The sequence below is a fragment of the Salminus brasiliensis genome, chromosome 14 (genome assembly GCF_030463535.1).
Source record: "Salminus brasiliensis chromosome 14, fSalBra1.hap2, whole genome shotgun sequence".
NCBI lineage: Eukaryota > Metazoa > Chordata > Actinopteri > Characiformes > Bryconidae > Salminus > Salminus brasiliensis.
The window spans coordinates 6991644-7016380 of NC_132891.1; the positions used below are offsets into that span (position 1 = coordinate 6991644).

A 24737-nucleotide genomic window follows, 5' to 3' on the forward strand; every position below is an offset into this window, starting at 1 on the left:
CAAAAAGGTCACACACTGTGGCAACAACTTCCCAGGGCCCCTAGGTAAAGGGGGTCTTCAAATGGCCTAGATTATAAAGCTTGATTTTGTGTACAGCTGTAAATTTAGTTACAGCTGCAGCTACATGTAGGAAATCGATTAAGATTGAAGTTTTCATCCACTGAAAATAATGTGGTCCTCTTGTGGATCTCCTCTCGCTCCCTCCTCTGTAAGTTCCCATGCCTGACAGGGTCATGTTCATGTGCTCTCACTATTCTATTGGCAGTACTGCTCTACAAAGACTAGACATTGGCATGTGTGTGCATTGGCACATGTGTGTCAGCATTGAGCGTTGAATGCAATCATTAGAATGAAATATATAATACAGTGCTGCTGTCCAATGAAAACCATGTATCTCCATTTTTCATGCATCTCGTTTTAGTTTTCTCCCTGTAGCTGCTCTGTACAGTGTGTAAATAATTCTGAATGAATGGACCAATACAAATGCTCTAAATTGCTTTTAATAAACTCCTGTTTTACACTGACCTTCTTTCAAAGTTGAGACCATTTTTCAGTCTTCTCCTGTAAAGTCACCATTTTGGAGATACATGTTTTTCATTGGACAGCGACAATATGCTTTTATTAGCCATCAATAAGCTGGCAGAATTCTGGTTGGATGTCTGATCACTCTTTTTTGACAGAATTCATTCAATTAAATTTGTTGTTTTAATATTTGAAATATGTGACATATTTGAGGTCAGGCCATTCCAAAAGAATTAGTTGGATTTCTTGGTTACAGACACACCACTGATAAAAAAAAAACCTGCTTTTCTTGATCTCAAGCATACCACAAAAACCACCAAGGCTTGGTTCCAAAAGAAGTCCTGGAGTGGCTGTCACAGTCGCCTGACTTGAACCCCATAGGAAGTCTATGGAGGGATTTGAAGAAGACGGCCGCAGCAGTAAACCCAGGAATTTTAGTGAACTGGAGGCTACTGCTCATGAGGAATGGGATAAGACAGCTCAGGAACGCTGCCAGAAGCTGGTGTCTGGCTGTGCATCATGTTTGCAGCAGGTCATAACAGCAGAAAGGGGCTGTACTAAGTACTAAAGATGCCGAAGATCACGAAGGGGTTAAGTAATTCTGAGACTGCACTGTCATTAAAAGGGGTATTTGGTGTTGAATTTGGAGAAAAGCACTTGTTCTATTAGTTGTGTTGAGCTTTTTCAATTGGTCTTGTCTTTGACTGGTTACTTTTTGCTAATAAACCTAATTTCAAAGTAGGTGAGTTACAGCCCAGGGCCATGAGGTGCTTTTCTTCAAAAAAGGTTACAACGTTTTTATCCAACAGCGCTGATCCAAGTGACACAGTTATTACTGAATAATTTCAACCAATTAGGGACCATAGAGACAGCAGACACAAGTCTCAACAAACCAAACCACATTATTCACATACCAGAACTAGCACTGCTTTATATAACCAGTCTGTGCTATGTTCCAATGCATACCTCTTATTGCTAGCAACCCACTACCTCACTTGGCCGTCTAGCTCATCCATATTTTCAGACACACGTGAAATACTAAATATTCTTATCTTCTTATTATACAATATCTTATTATACAATATATTTATTCATTTCTTATTGTCATTTATTGATTAGTGTTAACTACAAGAGCCTGGCAAGCCAAGGTTTCAGGCCCTTACCTTCGCACAGACTTGATAGTTGTTCTCCAGCTGTGCTATACGATTCTGCTTGGTCACAGGATCCGGATGTTTGGTATCCATCTCGTTCTGTGCTGTGGAGGAATCAAAGGAAAAACATGTTATGTAATGCGACACCCGGCGTTAAGTGTGTGAGAGAGATGGAGGGCGAGAGACAGAAACATCACCCAGCTCCTGAGTTGAGACAGTATTTTCTTTCATTTTGCCAGATTTCTCTAAGCTGAGCTGTAGCCAGATTGCAGAACAATGGTTAGATCTCTTCAATCATCTCAGATGTTATATGTCGCCGTTGGCTTGCTCACTGGGGGTCTTGGATCCTTATGTCTTCTTACGTTATTACTTTTTTGTCTCTGTCTTTTACTAATTACTAATTAATGTAAAGCTGCTTTGTGATGACAACAGCTGTAAAAAGCGCTATACAAACCATGAACAAACCAGGGCAACAGAAGTGGTTATTGACTGGTTTAGTGCTTATGAGACCAGCAGCACTACATGGCGAGAGAAGAATGCGAATCGGCTGCCAAACCACATCAACACTGCAGACAGCAGCATTAATCATGAACCGGACAGGAACGCAACACGGCTCTATGTTTACAAATTTCATGTAAATCAGACACACTGTTGTTTACACTGGCCTAACGAAAATCTACCTCTAAACACCTTTACACAAACTAAGTGAAGTAAAATCTTGGGAATTAAAGTGAAGTAAAATCATTTGACCCTCCTGTTGGAAGTGCCAATGAGACCCAAGCTCCAAGTTTGTGAGTTAACACCCAAGTAGGGCTGTTAAATTCAACTAGACGACCCAAGGGAATTAAAAAACCATGCACCATAGAACACGGTTCCAATGGGGGGCTTTATACCCCTCTAGCCCACGCCTGGCATTAGGCATGGTGCCAACAGGTTCATGTTTACCTGCTCCAGAGAGTCCTATTTTATTTGTAATATGTCTAGGTGTGCATTTGCACATCTTTTATAGCAATAAGTGCAACTCAAAGAATGCATTCATTAGAAAGGGTGTCCACAAACATTTGGCCAGATACCACAAATGCCTTCAGAGGTCTTGTGGAGTCCATACCACTCAATTGGCCAGATTTGTTTTGGAGGCACAAAAGGGGTACCTACTCCATATTAGGCACTAGGTGGTACTAATGTTATGGCTGATGTGCGTATTTCGTTTGTTCAATCTAAAGAAATGACTTCATTCAGTCAAATTCTTGCATGTTTTACTAGTTTCGATATGAAGCTTCAGGTAAAGTTCAGCCCTGTTAAGAAATGCCAGTGCCATGAAATTCCAGAGGCTTGAATGAATTCTTGTGTTGGTGAGCAATCCACACTCTCAGACCAGTTTTATTGCCTGATCTCTTCTGCATATTTTCCACAAAGGCTCAGCCTTGGTTTTAGTGTGTGCTCAGACACGTAGTAACATGACCTTGCTCAGATCCTGTACACCGTAAATGAACAACATGCTGTTAAAGAAGCAGTTTACCCTGTCTATTACAGTGCTTACGCTCTTCCAGAGAACAGCTCGCTCACCCAGTTAATCCACATGGTTTCAGGACAAAAGTGTACAAGCTTAACTTCTGTTATCACAACCACAGTCCCTCACAGAAAACCCTCACTACTGGAACTCATCCAAAACAGGGTTTAGTTATTATATGTACGGATATACATATATTGACACTATGCACTATGTACATGTCCAAATGTATTCAGACACCCGTTCTAATGAATGAATTCAGTGCACCAGAATTCACCGCCTGCCCTTTGTGCTGCCACAACAGCTTTGATAATTTGAGGCATGAACTCCACCAGACCACCAAAGATTGTCCTGTGGTATCTGGCACCGAGACATTAGCAGCAGATCCTGTAAGTCCTGGGGATGCTCTGACCCAGTCGTCTAGCCGTCTAGACAATCTGGATCTTGTCAAAGTGGCTCAGATTCTTATGCCCATTCATTTTTCCTGCTTTTAACACCACCATCACCTTCAACGCCTGAATGTTCACTAGCTGCATGATGCCACTGTAGATGAAGATAATCATAATGTTTTTTCACTGCACCTGTCCTAATGTTATGGCTGATCAGTGTACACAACAGAATGCCAACAGAGCCATATTGAAAGGTCTACAGCAGTATGTAGAGCAACACATGCCCAAAAACATTCATCTTAATAACTGTGTTTCATTCTGAGGTAAAATAACAGGGTTGTAAACAGGCTTCTGAACATTTGTGCACAAACTAAAGTCACTTACTTACTGTTTATACAGCAACGGACAACCTCAAATACTATAACAGATGCTATTCCTTTGTCTCTTAAAAGCTCTAATGTTCTGTTTCTTTCCAGAAATGGTTCAGACAAAACAATCTGATGACTCACTGGGACGTGCAATACTACACAAAAGCATGGGTGTCATTGCCCTACAACTGTCCACCTTATTCAGATAATACTGATAAAGTAAGACACACATATGCATGTATGTGTTGCACCTCCCTGAATCAGACTGAAGATGAAGGCTAACCAATTCAATATGCAAACTTGTGCTGAATCACCAACACACTCAGAAGTAAGAGCTATGCCCAGTTCTAACCCCATGCACATGTGTCTACATGCAGTGTAGCACAGAGCTATCTACATTCTGTCTACTAAGTACATTTGTATTTCAGACACTGCCTGAAATGAGGGCACTGCTCTGTCCACTAAAACACTGAGGCCTGGCATCCAAGACTTTGATACCACACGCTAAGAATGCACTGAAGTCCTGACATAGAATACGTACAGTCAAGCCGGGAAAGTCTGCACACCCCCTTCACCTATCACTCAAAGAGTTAAATATTGTATGTACACAAGTGTACATATTTCGACACTTGACATTTGACACCCAAAAGTGAGCTGAGGTGCATTTTGTTGCCACTGATACTAAATGAGATCTTTCTACAATTTAAGTGAAGTCCACCTGTGGTAAATTCAACTGATAGGACTGGGGATTGCCAACACCTGCCTATACAGGTCCCACAGCTGACAGTGCATGTCAGAGCAAACTCCAAGCCAGAATGATCTGCAGACCTCAGAACCTCAGACTGTGTCAAAGCACAAATCTGGAGATGCATACAGAAAAATTGCTGGCCACCATCATTTGTAAATGGAAGACGTCTGGAAATACCAAGAATCTTCCCAGGCCTGGTCGCCCGGCCAAACTGAGCAATCAGCTAAGACAGGCCTTGGCCAGGGAAGTGAGCAGGAACAACGCTTCCCAACCAACCTAACAAAGCTTGCAAGGATGTGCCAAGAGGCAAGGGCAAAAATGTCCAGAAACAAGAGTGCCAAGCACATAGCTTCTTACCCAAGACACCTTAAAGTTGCAACTGCTGCCAAAGGTGCATCAACCAAGTTGTAGTCTAAGGGTGTGCAACCTATTTTTGTCAGTAAAATGAAATTGCATATTTCCTAAATACTTGTTTTTAGTTCGGTGATTGTGTGTAGATGTTCGTAGACGTTTGAGGCAATGAATGAACTTAATCTACTGTAGAATACTCTACAACCTAACAAACACTACCCAGCTTGACTGTACACTGTGTAATCCAAACCATTTTAAAACATTCCAGATGGCCAAAGCTGTAACTCAGTATGTACCTAACACCTACGCAGCATCATTCACTCAAAGGTCACAGTAACAATTCTTTAGGAGTGCTGATTCTGACACTTTCAATCAACCGCAAATGTGTGTTTATATGTAGAAGAAATACATTTTTACTGTGATTTCATTTAGATGAAATGTTATTGTGTGTAGAGTAGTAGTGTGCTGGACGAATACCGGTTCAAACCTTCCTCCGGTATGAGATTCCTAATTACCGTTACATCTGTATGCAACAAAAAAGTGGTTTACCAGTTTAAATTCGCCCTAAAAGTATGATTGTCTTAATTATGGTAATACCTGTCTGCAACAAAAAAGTGCAGAAGTAAATTTAGCACCTGGTTTATCAGTTTACATTCACCCTAAAGAATGAGGTTCTTCATTACCGTAATACCTGCATGCAACAAAAAAGTGCAGAAGTAAATTTAGTGCTGTGAAAATTAATATGCATCACAAACAGCTCAAATGCTTAGCCATAATGTGCTGCTAGTGACAGCGACCTAGCACACACGCACTCACTCACAACACAAGGACCCCAAACAGTTTTTGCATGATTTTCTAACAACTCAAGATGCTCATGTCTCACTTTCAATCTTTACGCACATGCACACCACATACACACACACAAACCCGGGGTGGGGTTCCCCAAACATTTTATGAACATGCTACAATACTCTTTAAAAGCCAAAGGCTTTCTGAGGATAAAACGGAACTTTAACCCCTGAAACAGGCTCTGCCCTGCTGGTGGGCTAATTCTATTACTAAAGAAAACCCCCACCAGTTTGTACAGAAGTCCCTGTGGTAATAATAGTGAATAATACACCTTAGGGTGTAATAAGCCTTTCTTCGTTAAGGGGTTAGAAACTTCTTTACAGTTCAGTGTTTAGAAACTTTCAAAAAGAAGGCAGTAGGAAAAGGTTGCCTAATAATTGTTTTGCTTTTCTATTTTGCACAATAAACATATTTCATACATACTTTAATTTTGGAGCATTTCTATTGGTCCTTTATGAAATTCTGACACAGTGCAAAGAACAACTGGCATTTTCAAAGTATGTCAAAAAGTGAAACATGGCAAAAATTGAGATACAAGGTTTTTGCGTCACAGTGGCAATATGCTTATCTGTAGTAAAATAAGACATTTATACCCTACAAAGATAGGCTTACTGTTTTTACTAGGTTTAAGGCAGTTTTTAAGGCAGTTTAATGTATACCAAAACAGACCCAAATTGTTATGTATGGTGATGTGCAGCCCTTCTTTACATTTTCGCCACGTTTTTGTGATTAAAAAAATAAAAAAACATGATGAAAATGGTCAAACTTACAGATTCTGACTTTCTGTCCATTTGGAATGTAAATCAAATATGAATTGAATTAACAGCAAAATTATGTAACTAATTTAAAAACAAGCTACCTGATATCTCTAAACCTCTACAGATGAATCCATCCACAAACAAAACATCATCCCACAATACAGAATTTATATGGAGTTATGTAATAACTGAAAGTTTGGGAGAAGGACCACGCCTAAACTCCTCCCCTCCATTTCTACACACTATAAAACCGCTCCTCTCCCTTCTCGTTCTCATGATGAAAACTTACACCCCACCACCTCCCCTGCTCCTCCTGATCATCCAATCATACTCAACCTCTACCTGGCAAGGGGGGTCTGGCTTCGGGTCCTATCAGCTCGAAGCCCCCCAGAACTCCAGCCCAAATGTCTTGAGTTCTCCTCCATACGTAAAGTGGAAGTAAACAGTTTTACTGTTTGCTTGATGACTGCCTATAAACTATTTATAGGCACAAATTGCTCTATAATAGTAAAAGGTGGAGCGCTGAGTGCGTGGGTGCTTACCTTGCATGGGCTCGACTTCCTGCTTCTCCCAGTTAAGCTCCTCCTGGAGCTGGTGAATTTGTTGACGGCAGGTTTGAATCTCCAGCACCTTCATTCCCAGATTGTCCACATCATGGTTGCTAGCTTCTCTGGTCGGCTGCATGGAGCCGTTAATAGGGACCGGCATCTGCTGGAATTGCTGCATTGGCTGTGGAGAAAACGTGGGAATCTGCTGTGAGGTCAGAAGTGGAACAAAGACACACCTGGTACAAACTGATAAGCGTTCCAGGTGCTTCCTGAAGGAGACGTGACTGGCTTACCGCCTGACTAAGCAGGAGTCTCTCCCTCCTCAGAATATCACGCACTGTCCTCACCAGTTGCATAGGCTGGGCCTGGAACATGTTCTGCAAAGCAGTTCAGCAGGTTAGCCTGCACCTTTGGTACAATATTTAATGGCACAGTAAACATAGCCTGGTTGGACTTAGCGATGGATATTCATCAAGTGGTTTGGAGCTCTTCAGACGTCATTAAAATACATATCATATGAGGCACTAAACAGTAAGCAATCAGAAGTATTTGCAATAAAATGAATAGGTTTATGACAGTAATTAGCTACGCTTTAGCACAACAGTGGTCCTATGTGTACTACAGGCTAATGTAGAAATCACTGGTTGCTTCTTATGTCTAAACATTGTGTAAAGGTCTACAATAGCACAGTGCCCGTGTATGAGCAAAGGATTTTATTATAATTATAATATTATTATTAAGGTCCATTTAGTAAAAATGTCTTTTTTCAACAGCATGTGTTTGTTTATTAACATAAGCAATGCAAATGATTCACATCAGTACCCTAATCTGTTCACACTGTAAAGTCCAAGAGGGGTTTGGTGAGAAATACTCTGTTCTAGAGAAACTTACCAATTCAGAGACGTTCACAGTCCAAAGAGTTAAAAGCTAGAAGCTGCCTCACAAAACATTATTACATAAAACGGTTCAGAAACACACCACCTGCTGCCTGAGACAGAGATTCATGATAGTTTTCAGACGTTTTTTGGCCTAAAACATGTTTTAAAACCAGTTCACGCACTAGTTCAAGACTGCAATCAGCCATAACATTAAAACCACCTGCCTAATATGGTGTAGGTCCCCTAAGAGCTACCAAAACAGCTCTAAAGAGCACCTCTGAAGGTGCCCTGTGGTATCTGGCACCAAATCATTAGCAGCAGATCCTTAAAGTCCTGTAAGTTATGACTTGCTTCAGTGAGCCTTAGGTGCCCATGACCCTGTCGCCAGTTCACCATTTGTTCTTTCTTGGATACGGGGAAGGCCTCACAAGACCTGCTGTTTTGGAGCTTGCTGGATTCGCCGTCTAGCCACTCAGATAACATAGATAGCACATCAATAACTTCAAGAACTGACTGTTCATTTGCTGTCTACCATCCCACTACACCCTACTGCTGAACAGGTGCCATTATAAAGATATAACCAATGTTATTCCACTTTAACTGTGAGTGGTTATAATGTTATGGCTCATCATTTTTCTTTTCAGATTTACCACTACTTGACCACCATAGACATTACATAGTACATCTGCGCTGAGGTCATGGTGACTCCTGCTTCCTATGACCACCACTGTAAATAAATCAGTGTCAGTAAGTTTCTTAACAGTGATTCACACCAAACCCTCTCTGAATGACTCCATATGTTTCCATATCAGTGATTGAACCCCGCAGAAATGTTGGAATTCTCCTGCAGGTCCAGGACGAGTACCATTTTCTTGCTAATGTGCTGGAGTTTGACCCTCTCCACCACGTTGGGGTTGCGGAAGGCCACTTCGTGTAGGAGCTCCAGCATCTGCTCCAGCAGCCGCTGGGCCATGGGGCCCTGCTCCACACTGTCCACATTAAAATCCTCCCTGAGACCAAAACACACACATACAGACACACTCATTCTAAGTCAGACTGCAACACAGTGCAATACTACTATACTTTGAGACATTTTTACAACAGACTAATATGTTATGAATATGCGTAATTGTTAACCTTATCCTTTTAATGTTAATAATGTGTTCTTTCTTCTCTTATAAATGATCATTTCAGAGATACAAGCTTTTGTGAGAACAGTAACGGTACTTATAAAGAAGATAAAGAATGAGGATGACATATGGGGTGGGCGATATAACAAAAATACAATACCTGGTACCTGAAGACATGATCGTTTTTCACGATACACAACACATTTCATAAGATCTTGTTTCTCTGATTTTGCAAAAATTGGATGGCACCAAGAAACCCACCAAAAGTAACATGATCTAAAACTACACATTCAATAATAATTCACCAAATTCAGTTCAATTAATTTAGATTTTTTTTTTTTACATTTTCAAACTGTACTCCCAGAGGGAATCGCCGCATACCTGGCTCTAACGCACCAGCCTGCAGGCGCCAGTGACGGCCAGCACTGCAGCAAAGCGATGTGGGGGAGAGTGCCATCTACCCACCCAGGAGAGAGCAAGGCCAATTGTGCTCTCTTGGGGCCTCGGCTGCAGATGGCTAGCAGCATGACCGGGAATCGAACCAGCAATCCTCTGATCATAGTGACAGTGCTTCAACCACAAGATGGCAATACAGACATCACTCACAGCTACAGAACCCCGTTAAATCCAGTGTTGAATTCCACTTCAGAACTCAGCCATATTTGACTCTTACAGGTTTCTGTTCTGCCCAATTTATTGACTTCCATTGGGACTACCATTACTGGAAGGGTGAAGGCTAACATGTGTTTCCTCCATCAACTGCAGCTAATGGACAGCTGAACACACTTTGAGGAGAACACTATATGCCAGTACAGTTACATCAGCTGACAGACATTAGAGCTGGCTAGCATCACACTGACTGATGTGGGATAAAGGGAGTGCCATCTCTGGAACTCCAAGCCATAAAAGACTATGACATGGCATCACCGTTCAGTTCAAACCTGCAATGTCCCGATGACAGAGCCGATGCTTAGACGGCTGTGCCACTTGGGAGTCTGATGCTCATGGTTAAAAACAGTTCATATTTACTACGGCTGTTTATGGTTATATAATAACTGATGTTACTGTACCATCTCTGATCCTCGATCCAGTTGGCCAGGTAGTGCCTGACGTCAATGGGGAACGCGTCCGGGTAGAGCTCGTTCAGCGTCTGGTTGGACAGATTTGGAAGCTGCTGGGAAATTTGCATCCACAGCGCCATGGCAAGGCAAAGCTGAAACGACCACAGAAAAAAACATACAGATTACAGAGCTGCACTGAGAAACAAGCTCCTGCCGGCATGGCTGGAGGCACTGAGAGAAATGATCACACATCATTTTCTGTTGATTAATAATACATTACAGATTGCAATATATCAAACAAAGCTGAAGCTATTCTGGAAACCATACAAACTTATAAAATAATAAATAACATGGATGGAATGATCAATCTGCCATGTATCGGTATCGGGCAATTTCCAGCCCAAATATGTGACCGGTGATTGGCTGAGAATTTAGCCGATCTTTAGAGCTGGTTAGATCATCTGATCCATATTTTGTGATTTGCTGCAGTTCCTCATTCAACCACAAGGTGTCAATACTAAAGACTTTTAGCACCACTAACAAATACCACACTGAGAGTAGGGGCTCTATTTTAGCGAGCTGCCAACCACAGACTGCGCAGCTTGATTTAGGGCGTGTCAGTGTGTCTTTGCTATGGTAACAACGGGAAAAGTTCGCACTGTGTGGCCCAAAGCGCACAAAAGTCATGTACTAAGTCTCTTAATTAATCATGGGTGTGTTTTGGGCGTAACGTGCAATAAACCGTCAGCGTGTCGCTCGCCGTTCCCTTTAAGAACCAGGTGCAGTCTGACTTTGCCGGATTGCTAATTCAGGGGTGTAAAGCAGGGGGCGTACGAGTGTCGGGCTGCATGCGCCTGTGTTAACAATTCACTGCCAAGATAGCATCGAACGTCTGACTGCTGACGTCTGCCTAGGTTGTTTTCAGTCAGTGGAGCTCCTGTGTTTTCCATTTCCAAAATAGCAATACGGCAAAAACTGATCTGAACACACCTCATTTCGAGACCACCACACCCATCAGCGTAGATATATTCACAAGCACTGTTGCTGTTTCAACGGTGGCAGGCGGAAGGTGTGAAAATAGACTGTTGGCAGGGTGTAAGACAGCAATGAGCATCACCACAAGCCTTGCGCAGGGTGTGAGATAGAGCCCCAATGTCACTGACCCCAGTCAAAGACCTTAGATGGAAGTCTATTCACTTGGCGGCCATTCTTACAACGCCACCAGACAGTTATTTCCAGTCACACAAGACCAGACTCCCATTTCTATGAATGGAGAGAGACCAAAATACTGGAAACTGACAAAAACCTCATTAACAGTTCATAGCGTTTGTCAGCACTGTAATGCAGATCGCCACATCGACTGGGGGGAGGGCACAATATCATTGACCCTCCTCCACTTGTGGAAGAACCTGCAAGCTGATTTGCTCTTTTTGTTGAGCGTTACATTCATATTTTAACCATTTATAGCATCTCTGGTCCACTACAGCGAGTATCAGGTGAGCTAGCAAACACCTACACAGTGCAGTTCTACATGCACAGGAATTCACAGAGTCACAGGAATTTGCAGCGAGTGTCTGGAGTTCGACAGCATTTTAAATGTGGTTGACTCCAAAAAGCAGAGAACATTTCATCTTCAGAGATGATTGCAGAAACATTAGAGAAGCCCTGCATGATGGTGCAATACCAAGTTGGGCTGGACAGGTTAATGTAGCATCCAGCCTCCCCCTCAGTCCGTATCAGCTATTGCAAGCATGCCAAAAAAGGATCAGCGATCAGCATCAGCCTCAAAACCACAGATCAGGCCATCTATAATAAACAATATACTCTCATAATCATAATAAAACTTTTCAATCCATTTCTCCCTTTAGATTTGATCCACATTTTGGTAACAAAAGACATTCTGGGGATTCATTTTATTGGTAAATATGAATTAGTTTTAGTTATGTCCTCATTCTTGATGTTCTACAGCTTTCTTACACTCTTAAAAATAAAGGTGCTACAAATGGCTCTTTGAGCGATGCCATACAAGAAGCACATGCTGTCATATGAGTGTAAAGAACATTAAAATTGGTAAAGAAGCTTTACATCGAGTAGAATGTACTGTGAAAAGTGAAAACTCTGAATATGCTCTAAAACTAATTACAGTTAAATGTACTACATCAACACTGCTGCTGTCAAAAGGAGGAAAGCTGAATGACTTAATTGCTTATGTTGTGTTGAATAAACCACAAACATGGTAACGGGTGCATCTCTATTAAAAATCAATACTGCGTTTCTGAGAATCGATACAATATTGCAAAACAGTATTGCAACACTCAAGCGTATCAATGTTTCCTTACACCCCTAGAGCTGACTGCCACTAACCCTGCTTTACCGACCCACAGACGTCTGCAAATTCTGCACTTACAGCCAAGAGTAATGTCCACAATCTGTACTGCCTTTCCCACAACACCCTACTGTAAGACAAAGAGGCCTCAAACCTGCACACTAATGCGGTGTGTGTACTTGAAAAAGAGACTGAGGTTTAACAGGGGTGTGTCATGGGGGCCACTGCTTATTTCCATGGTTAAGGACTTATGTCCTACATTTTTTTAAATGTATTTGATCAATGTCATAAGAGTCAGAATCCAATTTTACATAACCATTTTCCCACCTATCTATTAAACTAGCTGTTTCTGTAACTGCGCCTTTAAGAGTTAAGGATAGGAGATAAATGAGCTCGGTTCTGATTGGCTGTCCTGCACTGCACCTCAATCAAAAAGCCCTCAGATGGATAACAGTGACCAGAGCAGCAATATAAATGGGTGGGGCTAAACTGTGGAAGGCTGAATTGGCAGAGATCTGTAAAATAGTTGGTTCTTGTGGCAGTTGTTTTTTTATCTTAGTGTCCACACAGACTGTTTTATTAAAAAATAACCGAGCTCTGCATAAGAGTACCGGCCAACCGAGTAAGGCTTTAAAGGGACTGCAGCATGCAAAAATGATCTCCAAAACACATCCTTAATCCATACAGCCTAAATCAGCAACTTAGCTATAAAAACAAACTGACAGTGTTGTGATTTCACAAAGCCAGTGTATTTTTAGGTCCGCTTATTCGGCCTACAGCAGTTTAGGCCCACCTATTCATGCTGTAAGGAGCACCTCAGCCATGCTTTTTAAACAAAACACAGAGCAGCCAATCAGAATCAGTTCATTTACATATACCAGCCTTAAAGGCACGGTAACAAAAACAGCAGGTTTTTACAGTAATGGATTAAGAGGTGTTTGAAAATGATTATGAAAATACCGAGAGAGAGACAGAGAGAGAGAGAGCGAGAGAATGACAGAGAGGGGAAGAGGAAAGATAGAGAGACAGAGAAAAGAGAAGAGAGAGAGAGCAAGAAAAAGAAGAAAAATAGATTTGATAGGTTGATAGAGTTTTCTGTCATAACGACTACTGCAAATAAATGAATATACATTTTATAATAATAATAATAATTATTAATATTATTATTATTATTCTTAATAATAATATATGTATGTTTTCATTGCTTTATTGCTACTACAGAACCTTAGCAACAGTATTTGCTGTTAGATAACAACCTTCATAATTTTATGTTTATTGATTTTATTTATTGATTTTTAATGGTCAGCTGTCATTTACACTGTGTGGCCATTTGACAATAAAAGGGGCATAAAAACGTCAACATTTACAAGAAGTGTTGGCCGTATATAAAGACTGGACTAAAAAAAGAACAGGACTAATATTACACTTGATATCTTTGTCCCTGTTCAGAAAGGGAGTTTTTGGAGGCTGACAGTAATTCAGACACAAGTTCAGGGTTTCGGGCTGAGTCGGCAGAGTGAGTGGTCTCTCCACTTTCATTTGCTGTTTAAGAACAGGAACAAGTGAGGGGGTGGTCTGGCTTTTGTTTGGGGTGAGAAAAGAGAGTACCCAGTACATCCTGTCAGCTTTATCTCCCGCTAACATAAGGAGACCGCGCACACAGTATATAATAGATGCTGCATCTTGACAGTTTTTAAATGAACCGTGCAGTTGTGGTGTAAAGAGCCAAACACACAGCAACAGCAACGCGCTTGGCTAACTGGCTAGTGTGAGATTAGGCTTGCCGGGCTGAAAAACACACATCTCAAACAGGATTATATATCATTATTTATATTATTCTTTTATATCTCAGGATTTTATTTTTTCAGCAGGATGGACTGGAGTTATCATTTAACCATTTGATAGTGAGTCGCAAAATGCGAAACTGAAATTTCTGTCAAATTTTCTTTAGGAAAGATTCAGCTAAAGAGCGTCAAACGTTTAAAGGACCAACTTCACCCAAACCTGAAAAACTAAAATTTGGAATTAAAAAAAATTGATGTGGTTCTAAAACAGGGAAACAATTTTAATCCAAACACGGACAATAAGCTTTAAATTCACTGTTTTGGACAAAAGTGTTGGGACACCTGCTCATTCATTATTTCTAAAAATTTCTGATTAAAAAAGAGTTTATTCTGCTTTTGCTGGAGTAACGGTCTCTACTGTTCAGAGAAGAGCCCGACCTATTCTTAAAAGTATTGGATGGAGAACCACCATTATTCCAGAGAACACAGTTCTTCCACTGCTCCACAGCTCAATGCTTTGTGCTTCATACCCCTCTAGTCCACGCCTGGCATTAGACAGCATGGAGCCAATAGGTTCATGTTTATCTGCTCCAGATGGTGCTACTTTATTGGCTATACTTCTCTACATTGACTAGACATGCTGTGTGTGTGTGTGTGTGTGTGTGTGTGTGTGCATTTGCACATCTGTGTCAGCAATGGGTGTGACTTAAATTAACTGAACACATGCATTTGAAGGGATGTCAAAAAACTTGGACATGTAGCGTATATATATATATATATATATATATATATATATATATTTATATATATCAGTCTTAAGGGTTATGGATCCTAATCCTAATGCATAAAAACATGGAACTGACGTTAATGAACCTCAGACAAAACAAGAATATAGAAGGAAGTGTAAAATATGGGCCTTTAACTGCAACAGTGCTGGTGTAGGCTTGATGTAGGTACAACCGTGTTCCAGAACAATCTAGAAGCAAATACAATCAGACAGCACCTGTGCACCTGAAATATCAGCCCTTTAATAGCTTTAATATCAAAGAGACACACTTGTCTAAAGCCAGGAAGCTCTAGTTTGGCACATAGCTCTGATCTACATCGGCTCTGTGACACGGCACTAATGCCTGCAGCCCATTAAAGCCAAAACACTAAAGGGTGTGTCTCTGTGAGTCACGAAGAAAAGCCTTAACAGGCTCAACTCGGCTGGGGAGTTCCAACCTTCAGAGTGAGAAGGTACAGTAATCTCTATTTCTTTCCTTTTCTTTCTTTTTTTTACATTTCTGTCTGTACTGTACATGAATCACAGCAAACATCCTTGATTTTGACACCAGCAAGCATCAACACATCGTCTGTGTTCAAAAGAAGTACTAATAATGAAAGTGACAAACCCGGCCTGCTTTGTTGTAGACTGTACTATAAGAAAAACACAGAGAGGAGAAGTTCTGAGGTCACTGGTCCAGGACACAATTCCCTCAGACCCACAGTCACTTAATGGACCAGGAGCTTCCCCAAAATTACCAAATATAGCAAATAATAAACAAACTGATGAAGAATGTAAGAAAACAACAAGCAAATTCTCTGAATCTTTCTCAAAAAGGGATTCACAGCTCAAAATGTAACAAGTGCAAAAGAACTTGATCTCCCCCCCGTTGACCAGCAGGGGAAACTAGCATTTCCAGTCAGAAACTGAACCATTTATTAAAGTTGAAATATAATCATGAAAATGAGGAAATAAAACTGTCAAATTTAACCATTTCCATTTTATAGCTCAACAAAGAAAAAAAAAAAAAAGGCCCCTACCTTACCCGGCTACCTAGTGCATCAGTCTGTCATTGAAAGTAAGTAATTAAGTCCAGTCTTGGTCTTCAAACAGGGTTCAAACAGCTGTGTACTACAAAATAAAAAAAAAAACAACTCTACCAATGTACGTTAAAGGACTAGTTTGGTGAAAAATCAGATAACATCATTTATCACTGACCCCAGATGCAGTCGATCAACCAAAACGTGTTTGGTATCTGAGGTGCGATTCTTTACTTTACAACAGGAAGTGCTAGGCTAACGACGCTAGAAAACACTGGACCTCAACTGTCACCGTTATCTTCTTAGTAAACACACGCCCGAATCTTAGTTCAATTACTTCAAAATTATGCAAAAGCTAACAAAACAAGTCAGAAGAGAAAAATAGGTGATAAAATGACGTGGCCAGGCCTTATTTGGCATATGTATCTTAATAATTTCACAGCGTTAATATAATCTATAGCTACAGCTGAAGTGATCTGATGGTAAAGCTGTAGTAGTAGCTGCCGTGGTAGAATTGAAGGTTCTACCAGTAAAATGATTTTACGGTGCCACTAAGACTAGACGCCAGAAATGAGTAGTGCTGAAAGTGAGTATATTTACTGACCACAGCAGACCGCAGACCTGGACGTTAATAACGTGCATTGACAATTTCATTTCAACAGCCTATCAGCTGTCTAGATTTTGAAACAAGGATTCTTATTACTGGGTTAGTGACACAGGACTTAAGGCTGACTACTCAGGTATTCAAATTTGATTTTGAGTGTAGAACTCAATGAAATTAGTATTAGTAGTATTGATCAGAGTCATTAAGTTGTTGTATTCCAATTCCCAGCCATAACATATTTGTTGGAATCAAAATGACCATAACACCCTAAAACATACACACTTTCAAGTGTCATTGCAGGTGAAGAAAACCAGGACAGACAGAACACAAAGTAACACACAAAAGGCCATAGAAACCTCCAGTGACTCCTGTTTTACCCATACTTAGAGCTAAGGACTCATTACAGCACATGTGAGTCAGTCATGTGAGACAGAGCTGGGCACGACCTCAACATTTGGGGGATTTTTTCCCTACATCGTTAAAAAGCAGTTTATTAATAACTTCTGAACACAAGCGACGTGCAACCCTCTAGTACGCTCTCAGAAGTGAAGCACTGAAAGTGATGTGAGTCAAAATGTTACAACCTACCCTATAGGTGGGGTTAAATGCAAGAGACATGGACAAGCTGTAACAGTAGAGCTGAAACAGTAGCCAACAATCGGACAGGCCTGTTCATTCAGAATAAAAAATACATGGAAATAAGTCTGATTTGTGAAACTAAGGCTTCCAGATGTTTTACTCCTGAATTCAATGGATATTATTTGTTATTATTTACAGTCTATTTTACACTCTCGTCTTCCTAATGTCAGTTAGAGGCTCTGCTGTTAGAGGCTCCTTAGCTTTAGTCTGGCTAGCTTTCCCCATGAGTTGTTTACCTGCTTCCACATAATGCTGTATTACAGTTATCATAAAGATGGTTTAACTAACAGAAGTGTGACGTCCACTCGAAACTGTGAAACTACTTCAAAACGTACATTTGACCTCAAACTAGCTCACATCCTACTCTCCTCTAACACATTTACAAGACGTACTACAGATTCCCACACTGACATCTACGTATTCAAGATGGTTCGAGATCATACGGTCAGCAGTAGTGGTTTAGTAAGTACTGTAAATGTAAACTAGCTGCTTTCTTGCTGGCCTACAGCTTTTCTGCCTCTGGTGCAGCTGGTGTAGGCCTAGCCGAGAAAGCCATAGCCTAGAGAAACAGGCAGCACATAGATATCTAAGGGGAACAGAAACTAGCAATGGCCTGAGTTTAGGAAAGCAGCTTCTTCAAAAATGATTTGTTTCTCTAATAGGATATCACACAGCATAACCCCTAGTGTGTGAAGGTGTGAAGAAGTGTGAAGAAGGGCCTAGACTTTGTAAATAAATATATGCCAGTAGTATATTGGTTCAACACTGGGCCTTGAAGTATGACATTTATAGCAGAGTAGCCTGACCACAGTTTTACAGCATTTACAACACAACGTGCCATTAAACTACACACGTCTGAGTGGGGGTTTCACTCTTGGCTGATGTTTAGATTAGTCCTGGCGAGTCTGGTAGGCCCTATCTTTCTTTAAACGTCGTTGGAACAGTCGACATTGGCGTAAATCACTCCTCACAAAACTCCTGCTACAATGGAAAATGACTATTACACTGTCCTTACACAGCAGAGCACACTTTGGCCACACTTTGACCAGCCCTGTGCGCTTTTACGCGTGGATATTGGCGAGCTAAAAGCGCATGTTGCATAAGTACGTCAGTTCAGTGGCCTAGTCCACCAACTTCTTCTCTTGTCGCTGCCAAAGCCTAGTTTTAACGCCGTAAACAACGACTGGCAACAGCTAGGTGGCCATTACGAGAGCAAAAGAGCGGAAAAGTGTGAAGAAGACATTAGAAAGACCTACCTCTCGTCGACGCCAGTTCTTTTACACATGTAAGGAGAAATAAGCTTATCCGCCTTCCGTGTGTGCGTTGGTGTGCGTGTGCGTGTGCGTGTAATTCTGTGTGTGTGTGTGTGTGTGTGTGTGTTTTTGAGTGTGTTTTCTTCCCCTTCCCAACACGGCTGTACTTTCACTTTTCTGAGCTGAGCAGCGATCAGCAGCACCTTCAAGCGTTCAGTGGTGGTGAAGCTCAGCAGAGGAGCCCGCAGGTCCTACAGGCTGCACCTTCAGCTGTTTATTAACCCATCTTAACCGAGAACGTTAGAAAAACGTTCAGCTGCGTTTTTTTATGGGTTCCAGGAAGGTTAACCCGTAATCCTACATGAATAACATTAAGTGTTATTAGAACGTCTCTCATACAGCTTTCCCAGTTATACACACAACTAACGTCATGGGAACGTTTAATATAGCTAACGTTTCTAAAAAATAAAACAATAAAATGAAAATAAAAATATATTTATGCCACAATTATAAAATATCATGCATGATATCTGTGTGGTTGTGTATCAATATATCATTTTTAAAGTTTATTTTTTATTTTATTGTTTTGTTTTTGGGAATATTTATCGTTTATGTTAAACTATTTCTTTAATATTGACCAATAAACAACAGCAATCTTTTCTAAACGAGATAACTGGGGCACTGAAAAATCAGATATAAAAAATAATAATTGATTTTCATGAATTTCATGAATAAAAAAATAAACGTTATCATAATACACACACACAAAAAAACGTTAAATAACGTTTAGGAACGTCCAGACATCTTAACAGGTTGGACCTCCCAGGAATTAAAAGTCATAGGAACGTCCTTATATTTCCTAGAAACGTCCAGGAAACTCATTAAACGTTCAAGAAACCAAAGTCGCAACGTTCAGAAAACGTGCGTGCTTTAGCACCAAGCTACTGCAAGGTCAGTTCGATGTTAGTAGTGAATAAGGTGAATGGATGTGTTTCTGAGGTGTTCCACGGGGGGGGGGGGAGCTGTCCAGAGGACTGATGTTGAATGTTGAAGATTCTGATGGTTTGATGATTGATGTTTGTAGTAAAGCTCCACTCAGAGTCACTCAGTAAGAGATCCTCAGATGTCTGAGTGAAGCTCTGTCTGAGGGGCAGGTCAGTCTGAAGCTGTAGTAAATGTGATGAGGACAGTTTGCAGTGCTGCTGCTGCTGCTGCTGCTGTGTTTAATGCTGTAGTGTAAGAGTGCAGTGCAGAGCTGACCTGTGTGTGTATGTGTGTGTGTGTTTGAGTGTGTGTGTGTGTGTGTATGTGTGTGTGTGTTTGAGTGTGTGTGTGTGTGTGTTCAGTGGGTGGAGACTCTGAGCGTCATTTCGGCTCTCACTGGCACCATTTCCAGTAAAAGGGCTGGTTTCGAAACTCTTCCGGGTCTCTCTAGGTCTCTCTCTCTCTCTCTCTCTCTCTCTCTCTCTCTCTCTCTCTCCTTTTCATTTCCTCTCTTCCCCGGCCTTCCCTTTTCTTACTCATGTTCTTACTCACTCCCTTTTTCTCACCTCTCACCTCCCCCTTCTCTCTCTCTCCTTCTCCCTGTCTTTTTTGATCTCGCTCGTCCTGTTTTTCTGCACTTTCTTTCAAGTTCTCTCTCTCTCTCTCTGTCTCTCTTTCTCTCTCTCTGTGTGAATTATTAGAGGACGTGTTGGGGGCTATATTTGTGGGTGGAGGGAGTTGAAAGTCATTTCCTTTTGATGGAGGGAGTGTATTAAAAGCATCTTCCTCTTTATAAGAAGATCCCAGTGATCCAGTTACAGGTCCTGGACTTTGCAATCCTTGGTAGGTGTGACACTATGTAGCCAATCGCTTACCTTAACTGTTCCACCAACTTCCAGCTAGAACAAAACCCAGGACTGGAAACTGGATTCAAGGTCCAGATTTGAAGACCTCTGGTCTTTGCAAAGAAAAGGCTGCAAAAAGGCCCCTTCTGACAGAGTGCACGCTCAGACGGCCCTGTGTGTTACATTAGAACTGGCACTGGTCATCAGTATACTGCCTTCCTCAGCCCTCAGTGCAAAGGAAGCTCACTCACACAGGGCAGCTGGGTGTGTCATGGAGGAGCTGCAATAATCTGGCATTGCCAAAAGAGGGCAACAGCTAACCACGTCTTAGGGATGAGCAGTGGGACGCAAGATCTCCCTGGAGATGTTCGTACTGCAGTTGATCCAGTCGTGATCTAAAGGTGTCGGGTGGGCTCAGAGACAGTCTGTTTCATTCACAGATAAGAACACAGCGTAAACACAGCTTCTACTAAGCGCTATAAGTCACATCCTATGCATGAGCTGAGAACCTCGGAGAACATATCTAGCACTAGAGGTCAGCAGCTGTGCCATAAGCCTTAGTTAAATAGAGTCAAATGTATGGATGCCTGTCTTGCCATCTGGTGTCATGTTTAGAAAATCAAGCTTTCTTGTCAGAAATCCGGGCGAGCAACATTTCATGTGCAGGCGGGCTGGGGAGGGTGTGAGGGGTGGCAGGTTGAAGGGGTCCGTGTGAGGGCATTCCTCATATCACAGCCCATTTCCTGACACCACTGTGATGAGTTTGGACTGCGTGAATGGACTGTTGCGATAGGTCAGCAGAATTCAGTGTGAGCTTCAAGGGATTGTTTTCATGTCCCACTCAAACCTAAACAAAACCAGTGGTTTACCTGATCAATCTCCCACTGATAGAGTTTGACAGGCAGCCCCAGATAAAATGATTCTGTTGGTCAATGTTTCGAGTTTGAACTAAATGACTAGATAAGAACATGTATTCAGTTTAGGCTTTTATATCATGGCCTACTGCTGATTATTAATTATGGCATCAGTAGGCAGTTGGAAAATGGCAAGCTTAGATGATAAATATACCTAGGAATGCTCATTAATGTAAATATTGAACTTCATATTTTATCACATGAGCAGTGAAAGTGATTAGCGTGAACGGACCAATAAAAGTGGCCTAAAATAACGTAATAAATCTCAATATACGTTTTTTTTTACTACTTATAGCTACACGGTAAACAATAATGATAGTTTTCTTATTTTCCATTTATTTTGTATTTTATCAGAAAATAAGTGAACTAAATCTCAAATTTGTAGCTCTTCATTCTTAAATATTTAATGAACATTTAGTCTGAAGTACAGAATTTTTCAAGTTTTACAATGTTACTACAAATGAACAATTTACTTAAGTTAAATTTAATCAATTTTATTACCTAAAATTGAAATTATTATTTAATTTATTATTAATTGTTATTATTATTAATTGTTAATTTATTACAAACAATTTGAAGCACATATATTTTACAACCTCATATTTAAGTAATCAGATTAATTACAGAAAAAAAGTTTTAAGCACTTTACAATCAGCACTTTAACTTGCTGATAATGCTGAAAAAATTATAATAACATAGGTACTTATATTATTATAGAAGATATTTTACAGATGTGTATTAGTGATTAGCTAATAAGTTAATTTACTGAAAACAAAGTTTTAAGTACACTTACTTGTTGATAATACTGAAAGATATTTTTTTGGTTTTCAGAAAAGTAAATAAATCAAAATAAATAAATGAAATATTTTAGCTTTAAAATTTGAATGTTTGATCCTAAAATACAGAATTCAGTTGTTTACAAACGAACAGTTTACATAAGTAAAAATCAGTTCTATGACCTAACATTAAAGATTGTTTTTACTGAAAACTAAGATGAACGTTAGGTTTAACGTTGTGCACCGAGGGTAACTGACCCTTTAGTATCCCCTATCCGTCCGGTGGAGTGGGCAGAAGTAAGCTTATTTATGTTGCAGAAGTTTGTTCCACTGCATTCTTTGGCCTCTTCATCAGAGCTTGTGAGGCTGTGATTATTTCAGGGTCCTCTTAGGTAAAGTCCCTTTGCTGAGGGCTTTGCACATCTGGAATCAATACCACAAGACTGGGTAACTAGAGGTTTTGGGGGAGAGGGGGCTACAGGTTGGGCTAGTTACGGCTTTGGCCCTGGGGGTCCATGTGTCCCTGACTTCAAAATAGACTTGATTGCTACCAGCTGGCAGCCCTAACTCACCCGGTGTCAGGGCTCTCCTCTGATGTCAACCTTGTCAGTATCAAGGCTGGACAGGACAATGGAGAGCCAGAGACAAGAGCACCTATACGCAGAGGTGCGGACAAAGATCGGTTCTTGGCTATGCAGGACTGTAGGTGCTAAAGGCAGAGTTGAAGTGAATGTGGCGTCCCTGGTTTGGATCATAGCAAAAGGCCTCTAGGACACTCAAGGCTTTCTTTACTCGAGCCTTTCTGAGCTCTTTTTACCCTGGTAGAACTTGTCTACAGCTCTGAAGTCTTTAAAATGAAAATACTGTGTTAGCCAAAAGCTAGCGCTAGGATCAAAGAATGCAAATGTTAGTGGTTAAGCGTTATGAGAGATACTGCAAGAAAGCCGCCTGTGTTTTGCATTCAGGTCGACATGAAAATGTCCCAGGATTAGCTGACCATTCTGTGGAATCTCAAATGTCCTTATATATACACTCAATGTCCAAATGTTTGTGGACACTTCTTCTACTGAATGCATTCAGCTACTTTTACGTTACAGTTAGGTCGCACCCATTGCATACACAGATGTACAAATGCACACACACACACACATACACACACATATTGTCTAGTCCCTGGAAAGACATATTTCCAGTAGAATAAGACTATCTAGAGCAGATGAACATGAACCTATTGGCACCGTGCCTAATTTCTAAATCCATCATTCCAGAGAACACTCAACTGATGGTTGGTGCTCCATCCAATACTTTTGGACAACATCCTGACCTCACTAACGCTCTTGTCCCTGAATGCAATCAAATCGTAACAGCAATACTTCTCCAAAATCTAGTAGAAAGCCTTCTTCCCTGCACAGTAGAGACAGTTACTCCAACAGAAGCAGGACTATATTAATACCCTTGAGCTCAGGAAAAACAATGAACGAGCAGGTGTCCCAATACTTTTGTCAACATGTCTGTGATGTGTTGTACATTTATGCATCACCAATTCTACCAAGACAGACTCTTAAGACGTTCATGCAAATGTACTTAGCTGATTAAGTGATTCTGATTGTGCTCATTCACCCAGATGTTTTTTGGGAACCAGCTGAGGCGAATATTTCTGTAACACAGTTCATTCATGTGCGTATAAGTATTCCAATTTTGCCAAGCTCTGATTTAGCAGTATTGCTAGCATTAAGCTAACATAAGTCACTGAAAACCATCCACCAAATACGTTTATGGACATCGACATACTTGAATCTACTGGAAGCTATGCTCTCTAAATCTCTGACCCGTGAGAGGCCTAGCTACTGGACACGAAGAGAAAATAGCTTGGCAGTGTCTAGCCAGGGTTTAGCATGGGCGTAATCACTTACTACAGTTACAGACAGGATGCTCAGACGGCTGCACTGTACTTCACACCAACCTGAAAGGCTGTATAGTCTTTTAGAGAATACTGTACAGAGCAGCAGAGCTGTCTATCTATCTATAAACCACACTGTTCTGCGGTTAGGTTGAGCTCTGTAAGAGCTCGCCTCTCTAAGCATTGCCTCTCTGCAAGCTCTGTGTGAAAGGAAAGTCTCAGCTTTAGTCTCAGTCTTTTCTCCTTTTACAGGTGACCATGTTTTGTTTATTAAAAAAGAGGACGTTGGGGACACGTCTGACGTGGTTGGGATGTTGTGGCTGGGGTACTTCAATTTAGTCTAAGTCGTAGGACTGTGGTGATGTGTGTGCGAAGGGTACGAGGGAGTTGAATATCTCTAAAATCATGCGGTTATAATAATGAACATTAATACATGAACATTTACTTATGTACCAACATTAATAAATAGGCTTGATAACCTAAATTGCCACATAATTTCATTTCATTTCAACTTGAATGTCTCACAAGTAAAACAATAGTTTTAACAGTTCTAGTTTTACCACCCTGTTACATAGCATTTTTATTGCCGTGCCAATGTAAAAAAAAAAAAAACATGTCAGTGAATCAACATATCAGTGAAATA

General features: G+C 40.8%; 1 protein-coding gene across 1 annotated transcript in view; it reads right to left on the reverse strand.

The window, feature by feature from the left end:
* stat6 (signal transducer and activator of transcription 6, interleukin-4 induced) overlaps window positions 1-18868 on the reverse strand; it is a 47673-nt gene extending 28805 nt beyond the window's left edge. Inside the window, exons 1-6 of the mRNA XM_072656524.1 lie at window positions 18679-18868; window positions 10273-10415; window positions 8938-9082; window positions 7488-7571; window positions 7189-7375; window positions 1686-1777 (exon numbers count right to left, since the gene is read on the reverse strand). Coding sequence (XP_072512625.1) covers window positions 1686-1777; window positions 7189-7375; window positions 7488-7571; window positions 8938-9082; window positions 10273-10403 — 639 coding nt within the window. The 5' untranslated portion in view covers window positions 10404-10415; window positions 18679-18868. The remainder of the gene's footprint in view (window positions 1-1685; window positions 1778-7188; window positions 7376-7487; window positions 7572-8937; window positions 9083-10272; window positions 10416-18678) is intronic.
* Between the last annotated feature and the right edge of the window lie 5869 nt (window positions 18869-24737).